The following is a 10,000-nucleotide window of genomic DNA, read 5'->3' on the forward strand; positions in this document are numbered from 1 at the left end:
CGCGTGGTGCGGCTGTTCACACACCACCACACACACACACACTCCTACCTCGTCATGGAGCTGGTCGTCGGGGGCGACCTGTTCGAGGCGGTGGCGGAGCGGGGGAAGTTTCCGGAAGCGGAGGCCAGACTGATGGTGTCAGACGTGAGCGAGGCGCTGAGATACATTCACAACAAGAGCATCGTACATCGAGACCTCAAACCAGAAAACCTACTGGTGTGTGTGTGTGTGTGTGTGTGTGTGTGTGTGTGTGTGTGGGTGGGTGGGTGGGTGTGTGTGGGTGTGTGTGGGTGCGTGTGTGTGTGTGTACAAAGGGTGAATAAGACAGTACCAGCACAATCGAGAAAATAGGTTGACTGCTCTCATACTCTCTCCCCCCCCCTCTCTCTCTCTCTCTCCCCTCCCCACCCTCCTCTCCCTCCCTCCCCCTCTCTCTCAGGTGGAGTGTCGGGGTGATGGCAGCAGGAGGTTGAAGCTGGGAGACTTTGGTCTGGCCATGGTTGTGACAGAACCCATCTTCACTGTCTGTGGAACCCCCACCTACGTAGCTCCCGAGATTCTCTCAGGAACAGGTGATCTCTCTAACACTCTCTCACTCTCTCACTCTTTATCTCTATGACTATCACTCTGTCACTCTATCACTCTATCTCTCTCTATCTCTCTCTCTGTCACTATGCACCATCAGTCTATGTCTCACCACCACCATCCTTTCTTTATCTCCCTCCCTCCCTCCCTCCCTCCCTCCCTCCCTACAGGTTATGGTCTACCAGAAGACATGTGGGCTCTAGGTGTGATCCTGTATAACTCCTTTCTTAATCTCCCTCCCTCCATCCCTCCCTCCCTCCCTCCATCCCTCCATCCCTCCCTCCATCCCTCCATCCCTCCCTCCCTCCAGGTTATGGTCTACCAGAAGACATGTGGGCTCTAGGTGTGATCCTGCATAACTCCTTTCTTAATCTCCCTCCCTCCATCCCTTCCTCCCTCCCTCCCTCCCTCCATCCCTCCCTCCCTCCAGGTTATGGTCTACTAGAAGACATGTGGGCTTTAGCTGTGATCCTGTATAACTCCTTTCTTAATCTCCCTCCCTCCATCCCTTCCTCCCTCCCTCTCTCCATCCCTCCCTCCCTCCCTCCAGGTTATGGTCTACCAGTAGATGTGTGGGCTCTAGGTGTGATCCTGTACATCCTTCTCTGCGGCTTCCCGCCTTTCCGGAGTCAGGATCGTGACCAGGAAGAGCTTTTCCAGCTGATCAGGCAGGGAGAAATTCACTTCCTGTCTCCCTACTGGGACCCCATCTCAGAGGGTGAGACACACACACACACACACACACACACGCATATACTCATGCTCACGCACACACACGCTCATGCACACACGCACACACATGCACGCGCACACACACACACACTTCTACTACCCTACTACTATATATACGCTGAGTGTGTATTAATCAATTACAGTAGGAGAGGGTTAACTGATTTTGTGTGTCTATGTGTGTGTGTGTGTGTGTGTGTGTGTGTGTGTGTGTGTGTGTGTGTGTGTGTGTGTGTGTGTGTGTGTGTGTGTGTGTGTGTAGGAGCACGAGGCCTGGTCAGAGCTCTGTTACAGGTGGATCCCGCCGAGAGACTGACAGCAGCTCAGACACTGCAGCACCCCTGGGTCCAGAACACTGCTACCACCAGCTCCCACCAGGGGGCGCTCTCACACACACCCCAGACCAGCACTAACCAGCAGAAACCAGCACAAACTAACACTGACCAAGAGAGACCAGCTCAGATCAGCAGAGACAGGCTCAGAGCTGCCGAGGCCAGTAAAGACCAGCAAAGACCTGGAGAGAACAGCACAAACCAGTACAGACCACTACAGACCAGCTCGGACCGACACCCTGGAACAACCCTGGAACAACCCTCAACCATCATCAGCAACCCCAATGAACCAACCCCCCCAGCAACACCCCCCAGACCGTCCCACCCCACCCCCAACAGTCAACCCGCAGCAGCATCCCCCAGCCAGACCAGCCCCCCATCAACCCCCCTGCAGCAGGCCCTCCACCAGGCCTTAGCAGTAACCCCCCCCCCACCCCCAACCCAACCGTCCAGGCCTCCATCAGTGCACCTCCCCACCCCCAACCCAACTACCCCTCCAATGGTACCCCTCCACAGCAGCAACCCAACCACCCCCCCCCCCCCCACCCAACCCAACCACCCCTCCAACGGTACCCCTCCCAGACCAGAGCAGCATCTCCCCCACCCCAACCATCCAATCAGCCCCCCAACCATCCAACCAGCCCCCCCCCCCCCTCCCATCAACATACTCCAACCAGCCCAACCAGCTCAACCAGTCCTCCATCAACATACCCCAAACCAACCCAATCAGTCTCAACCATCAACATAGCCCAATGAGCCCGTCCCCCCCCCGTCCCCCCCCAGCTCCCTCCTGTCCCCTCCAACCCAACCCTCAAGCCTTCTGACTGACTGAATGATTGGAGCAAGGTCGTCGTCTCAGAGACAACACGACCGCTTCACAGACTCTCAACTGAACCGTTCTGATTCACTGATAACCGACTGACTCATGAGTGACTCTGATGAATTCATCCTCTACTTGATTAACTGGTTGCGGATGATAGAACTGATAGGCTTCAGGCTCTCACAGCCTCTTCCAAAGACCTCTCTTGTTGTGACATCAATAGGAAGGCAGGGATCACTTATGCAAGTAAACACAGCGGGCCGTTTTTCAGAATAAAACTAGTCCTGGACTAAATATAAATCTATTTTATTCTAGGATTAGTCTTAAGCTGTGCCCGGGAAACAAGCATATAATGTATATGCAGGTTTATCACAAAAATCTGTATTCTAGTATTTTAATATGCCATGGTGAGGGTTTGAAATGAAATGGGAGATCGTTGTAAGATCTCTGCATTTTAATGTTGTTAAAACGTCAGCCTGTAGGTTGTAGTGAGAAGGCTGGGTTAGGGTTAGGGTTAGGGTTAGTCTACCTTGTAGCCTTTGAGCGCCGGTTTCCCGCCGGACACAGATTAAACCTAATCCTAGACTAAAAAATCCTCTTCAATGGAGATTTTCGATTGAAATTGTGATTTAGTCTAGGTGCAGTCTTAACAGTCTCAATCTGTGTTATGTAATATCATGTAATATCACTCGTCACATGGATAATAGGTATTTATGTTTAGGCACACTTTTATTCTGGCAGTTTGTGTAGTGTGTACAAGCTTTCCTGTTGCACTGCACTCTTAATAAACACATTTTACGTGAGTTGCAATACCGTGGTGACATTGCGAAGCGCGGCTTTGTCGTGGCGAAGGGCGTTTCAGGAACATACATCTTTGACAATGTTGTGGAAGTTATTCAAATCTGCTGTCAAAACAATCAGATAAATATGTGGTGATATTTCAACATAAAAGCCCATGAGGGTCAGTAGACTATGAAACCACGGACAGTGTAAGTTGTGGTGTAAATAGCTACTAGGATAGACTTGGTCAAACTTTGTGTGTGTGTGTGCGTGCGTGTGTGTGTGTGTGTGTGTGTGTGTGTGTGTGTGTGTGTGTGTGTGTGTGAGAGGTATTCGTCTCTGGCAATTCCACTCTGACCATATAAGGAGTGTCTTTCCATCCAGTGAGAGAGGCGGTGCCACCTCCTGTCCCCATGACAACAGACAGCTGACACCATGACATCCTGCCCCACCTCCCCTTGACACACACACAGTTTTAACCCCCACCCCGATCACACTCACTCACACACACACACACACACACACTCAACCAGTCCTTCAATCTCAACCTACCCCCCTCACACAAACACACTGTTCTTCCTGCTAGCCCCACCTTCCTGTCTTGAGGCCTTCTCTCACTGGCTCAACCTGTCTGTTTTGACTGACAGCTGCCAAACCCCACAAACACCCTCAGCTATACACTGTCATGCATGCGATCTGTACTTTAATTAAAGCAAGTGAATACTGTCAGTTAAGTCAAGTTAAACTGAATGACCCTATTCACACACACGTCACACACATTATTCACACACACTGTGATCACTGTTGTAACTCAGTCATAACCACAGAATGACACAACACAGGCTTTCCCAACAACACACTGATGCAAGAGTATGTATTTCTTGCCCTTCACAGCTGTTTCTCTCTGCTCACGAGGTAGTCAACTGCTTATTTCAGGATTTTATTCCAAAAAATACACATAAGAGGATTACCAGACAGGGAGTTACAGTGTTTGTGTGTTCAGTGCCTCATGTAGGTCCAAGACAGTTATAAAACCCTCAACTGTTTTTTGGGCTGACAAGAATGTACAGATCACACACACACACATTAACCTCAGCTACAGAAGTGTGAAGTCACTGTTGTAAAGGTGATACAGGTACCCTGTACAGGTATGTGCTTGGTCATCTCGGGCTCTTAAAGGTGAGCAGGTGACGCCCTACTTTTGTCGCATATCAGGTTTTGGTCACCTTTCAAGTCCTGCAACCCTGACCAACCAAGAAATCCACTACGCATGCGCCATGCATTGCTCTTTAAATACCCCCCCCTAAAGTCATCTGATACAACAAAACATTCCACTGACAGCCAATCCGTGACAGACCAGAAGGGCTGGCAAAGAAGCAATTACGATTGCTGGCAACCTATTGACAGTTTGAGAAGCAACAGAGTTCGGGATTTGCCCTGTTGGAGACCCAGGCTGAGTAATACCGCAATTGATTGGAAGTAGCAGGACTGTTACAGGACTGAAGTCGGGGGAGAGGAGGAGAGACAGGACGAGAGAAAAACAAAGATGGCTGTGTAGTCAAAGAGACGAGTCCTCGCCGAAGTGTCTGTAACATCTCTCCGCTTGCTCCTCTCCATTGACACGTCCCGTAGGTCCCGTGGACGGTCAGCTGGTACCGGGGGAAGACGCTCACCGAGCCGCCGAACCGTGCCGTTTGTGAGCGGCGGCGTCTGCGCTGTCACGGCGAATAACGGCATCGACATTACAACAACATTTGAGTGACGCCAAGGGTTGTTTTGTTCAGAGCAAGGGGGGGAGGACTGTGAAGTGGTTTTTTTGTGAGCTTGAAAGCTAGGTAGCTGTAGCCTGTTAGCTAGCTAAATCTACATAGCTAAATGTACATATAAAAGAAAGAAAAAAGAAAGTGATATTTATTCAGATGGTTGAATAACATTTTTGGGAGACGACCACAACCGTATTTACGCGACGGTTCGGTCATTCTATTCCAACGTTTATATTGCGAAATAATTGCAAGCTTGCTTGCATTCCAACCTGACAGCTTGCTAGCCAGCTGACCGAAAGCTAGCTAACCTATATATTAGCTAACATTTCGGCCTCAGCCTGGTCCCGTCAGGTACATCTCGGCTAAAGCCAGACAATCACCACCAGCTCGATGTCTTCACTGGAAGAGCGGGGGGATGTGGGCGTCGCGGCCGCTCCTGGCTCCTCCTCAGCCGGGCTGGGGGTCGGGGCGGTTGGGGCAGCGCTGGAGGCTGTGGCGGGGGGTGCAGCGATGCAGGAGGAGATCGGGATTCGGAGAGAGGGGCCTGGGCCCGAATCAGACCCAGACGAGCCGCCCAAGAAGCGGGTGAGACTGCTGCAGGAGGGAGAGGCAGGGAAGCTGGAGGAAAGGCTGTACTCCGTGCTGTGCTGCACCGTGTGCCTAGATCTGCCTAAACACTCCGTTTATCAGGTAAACACGGTCACAAACACACCTGGCGCTGAGTGACAGTCCCACACGGCTCATAAACCACCGTATGCGTATGTCACCAGAACAGCTTTAAAATGATGATTACATAGCCTGTGACCAAGTTGGGCAACCAGCTGTAGTATAGGTATTATCGAGGCAGGACCATATAGTCGCCCCCACGACACCTGTCCACTGAAGTAGCTAGAATATTCCAACCGCAGGTGGTGTGCTGTGTGCAGGCTAGCGGTGGCTAGCTCATAGCTGCTACATTGAGCTTGCTCATGAGGGTGAGCCTGAGCAAGACGCAGCCATAATGGTCAGATATAAATACTTCTCAATACCTGGGCATAGAAGCATGTCCTGATCTTTTTATTTATTTTTTGGAAAATGTATGCTCATTCACAATGAATCTGCGCAGCACTTAGATCAAAGATCAGACCGACTCCCTCTGAACCGGCAGAGGCAAGCCCAGACACGTCAGCTCAGCTGATCTGAACACAGGTCACAAGTGTGTGTGTGTGTGCTTATAACCCCCAGCAGAGTCCCAGCCCCCATCCGAGCACTTGCTTACAAATAAACCAGTCAAACCAAATGCACATCCAGTCCACCCCCCGCACCAACCCCCTCTCTCTTTCACTCACACACACACACACACACACCCCTACACACACACACACACCTAATGTACACCTTTAGACCTTATAGAACTACCAGAATGCATCATTCAATGAATCTTCTGATCACTGGAAGACCTGTTTCCACTCTCATGACATCACTTTAAACTGTAGCCCAATTTACACCCCCCGCGCGCACACACACACACACACACACACACACACTCTCTAAACGCCTCCCTCTCCCCCCCACAGTGTACCAATGGTCATCTGATGTGCGCAGGCTGTTTTATCCACTTGCTGGCTGATTCTCGTCTGAAGGAGGAGCAAGCTACATGTCCCAACTGCAGGTCTGTTATAAGACCTTTATTACCCATTCATTGATGACTTTTGAATTCTTATGAAGTTGCTATTACATGTATTTACCCCATACCTTAATAACCTGATCTCAGATGGACACGGTTGTATGCGGACCAGGTACATAGAATAGTAGTTGATTGTGAATAACAGGACACTGGTCACATTTGGTTGCCCGTGGTTGGTGGCTTATGTAGTAACTATGTAATTACATGTAAACAACTGAAAAATGATTACAAAACAACTGAATATCCATGTTACAACATGTGAAAATGATACATAGGTTTTTCTTATTTTGTGTGACATGATATATGATATTGTCCTATGATATTCCTGTTCTTCTTCTCGCACGGGAGAAAAGGGCTTTATTGATTAATTGAATAGTGGTATTCAATTCTATTATGGTATTCAATTCTTATTAGAATTCTATTATTCTGTTCTGAAGTTTTGGGTGTGTGTGATGTTTGTTGTAGTTCCACATTGCGTGGACAGTAAAGTGACTGTATTGTACTCTAATCGTAGTCTTGTCGGTAGGTGTGAGATTAGCAAGAGCTTGTGCTGCAGGAACCTGGCTGTGGAGAAGGCCGTCAGTGAGCTGCCTACAGACTGCACCTACTGTCTGAAACAGTTCCCCCGCTCCAGCCTAGAGAGGCACCAGAAAGAGGAGTGCCAAGACAGGTATACACACACACACAGGTACAGGTATACCCACACACACACAGACACACGCACACACACACACTACACATGCATACACAGGTACAGGTACACGCGCGCATACACACACACACACACACACACACACACACACATACATACATACATACATATACGTACACCCACACAAACTCTAAAACACACACACACACACACTCACACACACACTCACACACAGTCTGTAATCAGGTCTGTCTGTAATTAGATCAGCTGTTTTCTCCTCAGAAAAACAGCAGCAGGTCACATGCCCCTCAGCACTTACTGCTTCAGAAAACAGCCCTGTGTGACACTGCACCAAACCCATTACACACACACACACACACACGCATATACGCATACACGCATACACGCATGTTCCAACCCGCACACATAAACCAACCATTCCCACCACTACTGAAGGACACTTCTGTGATATTTGTTAGTTAACTTTAGGTCTCTGGAAACATGATGTCACAGACTGTGTGTGTGTGTGTGTGTGTGTGTGCGTGTGTGTGTGCGTGCGTGTGTGTGTGTGCGTGTTAGCATGCCAGGAGAGGTAACGACCATTTCCATTCATCCTTGCTCCGCCCAAACAGATTGTGGTTGTTGCCATAGTGACCATTGACTGCAGCTAGCAACCAGCTGTGCCTGTGCTGGCGTTGCCATGACAATCAGACGACCCAGGTGCAGGTGTTGCTGACAGAGCCAGCGAAAGCAAAGATGATGATGATGAGGATGATGAAGATGATGATGATAATCCACTTTATCTGAATGATTTACAATCATCATCTTTATTCATATATATCTCTATTTTCCCTTTATTTTTCCCAGATCAAACACAGAGCTCGATTAAATAGAGAGTAAGAGCATGTGAATAAATTAGAATTGGTGCAGATTAGCAAATTGGATAACAAGATTAAGATTAAGAAAACGTTATTAGAACGGACATTTTTCTCCAGCACACGGGCACCAAAAGGCTAAAAACAGACATGCATACATAACATACTGTACAATACACAAGAAATATATAAAAAAAACTATATATAAATATATACAGTACCAGTCAAAAGTTTGGACACACCTTCTCATTCAATGGTTTTTCTTTATTTTTTTTAATTATTTTCTGCATTGTAGATTAATACTGAAGACATCAAAACTATGAAGGAACACATACGGAATTATGTAGTCAACAAAAAAAGTGTTAAACAAATCAGAATATGGTTTATATTTTAGATTCTTCAAAGCAGCCACCTTTTGCTTTGATGACAGCTTTGCACACTCTTGGCAAGGTGTGGCCCAACTTTTGACTGGTTCTGTATGTATATGTATATACACTGTATACAGCAGGCTCTTAATGATGGTGGTTACAGCAGAGAGGATGAATGATAACTCTTAGAAGGGTTTTGACGGTCTAGTGGTGTTTTAGATCTCCTGATAGTAGTATGTGGAATGAAACACCTGGACTGCCTTCCTAGTGATGTCTGTGTGGACAGGCCTTGCCCTTGTGGCTGTTTGTTGGCAACAATTCTGCTGGCCTGACTGACAATCTGACAGACAATCTGCCTTTGCACTTGACTGAGAGGGTCCCGTACCATGAGATCGTGTTCAGAGTTAGACCTCTCTCAGTCAGGGACCTGTCAACCGTAAGGTCAGGGTGTGTGTACACTTTCATTGAAGCTCCTTTGCTTGAGTAGAGATAAACTTTGTCTTGTAGATGTAGTCAGTGTTTAGTCAACGGTATCTTTGAAACCAATGAGGTCGCATAAAATAACATTTCAATGGGAGAGGAGAGGACAGGAGAGGACAGGAGAGGACAGGACAAGACAGGACAAGACAGGAGAGGACAGGACAGGGCAGGAGAGGACACGACAGGGCAGCAGACGACAGGGCAGGAGAGGACAGGACAGGGTAGGGCAGGAGAGGACAGGACAGGACAGGAAAAGGCAGGGCAGGAGAGGACGGGACAGGAGAAGGCAGAGCAGGGCAGGAGAGGACAGGACAGGACAGAAGAGGGCAGGAGAGGACAGGGTAGGGTAGGGCAGGAGAGGAGAGGGCAGGAGAGGACAGGGCAGGACAGGAGAGGGCAGGAAACTACAGGAGAGGACAGGGTAGGACAGGAGAGGGCAGGAGAGGAGAGGATGGGACAAGACAAGAGAGGGCAGGACAAGACAAGAGAGGAGAGGGCAGGACAGGAGAGAGCAGGAGAGGACAGGACAGGACAGGGCAGGACAGGACAAGACAAGAGAGGAGTGGAGAGGGCAGGACAGGGTCAGTGTTGTGTTGCCTTCCACTTCTCCAACCTTCTCCGAAAATGTGCACTCATCCCAAATGAATTTAAAAGCATATGACTAGCCTACACACAGGCTCTTTACACCAACCCGTTTCCATTCAGATCCCCCCTGCGGAGTGAAGTACACCAGTGCACACTTCCCGGAGAAGGGGGTGGAGAGAAAAAAAACAAAAAAAACACCACCACCACGGGCCGTAAGCGTCCCGTCTGTGCAAAAGACCTCCCTGTCCTCCTTTTTTCACGAACCCGTAAAAACCCAGTTAACGCCGCCCTTCCCATGTCGTCGCCAGGGTGACGCAGTGCAAGTACAAGCGGATTGGCTGCCCGTGGCAGGGGCCGTTCCACGA

The 10,000-nt window shown here is 49.0% G+C and overlaps 2 protein-coding genes across 5 annotated transcripts in view; both read left to right on the plus strand.

Moving 5' to 3' along the window:
• Positions 1–4,977, plus strand: part of dclk3 (doublecortin-like kinase 3) — a gene marked incomplete at both ends in the record, with an annotated part of 8,979 nt that extends 4,002 nt beyond the window's left edge. Inside the window, 5 exons of the mRNA XM_083685032.1 lie at positions 1–216; positions 440–572; positions 1,136–1,303; positions 1,577–2,148; positions 4,879–4,977. The exon at positions 1–216 is cut by the window's left edge and continues 606 nt beyond it. Of these exons, the coding sequence (XP_083541158.1) occupies positions 1–216; positions 440–572; positions 1,136–1,303; positions 1,577–2,148; positions 4,879–4,977 (1,188 nt within the window). The remainder of the gene's footprint in view (positions 217–439; positions 573–1,135; positions 1,304–1,576; positions 2,149–4,878) is intronic.
• Positions 4,618–10,000, plus strand: part of zftraf1 (zinc finger TRAF-type containing 1) — an 8,729-nt gene continuing 3,346 nt past the window's right edge. Inside the window, exons 1-4 of one of the 4 annotated variants that reach the window (XM_083684365.1) lie at positions 4,618–5,699; positions 6,566–6,660; positions 7,190–7,363; positions 9,944–10,000. The exon at positions 9,944–10,000 is cut by the window's right edge and continues 155 nt beyond it. In XM_083684365.1, coding sequence (XP_083540491.1) covers positions 5,400–5,699; positions 6,566–6,660; positions 7,190–7,363; positions 9,944–10,000 — 626 coding nt within the window. In that variant the 5' untranslated portion in view covers positions 4,618–5,399. The remainder of the gene's footprint in view (positions 5,700–6,565; positions 6,661–7,189; positions 7,364–9,943) is intronic. The other 3 variants (XM_083684367.1, XM_083684366.1, XM_083684368.1) reach the window with 3 other exon arrangements.

This window comes from Argentina silus, assembly GCF_951799395.1.
Source record: "Argentina silus genome assembly, chromosome: 14".
In the NCBI taxonomy this organism is placed as follows: Eukaryota; Metazoa; Chordata; class Actinopteri; order Argentiniformes; family Argentinidae; genus Argentina; species Argentina silus.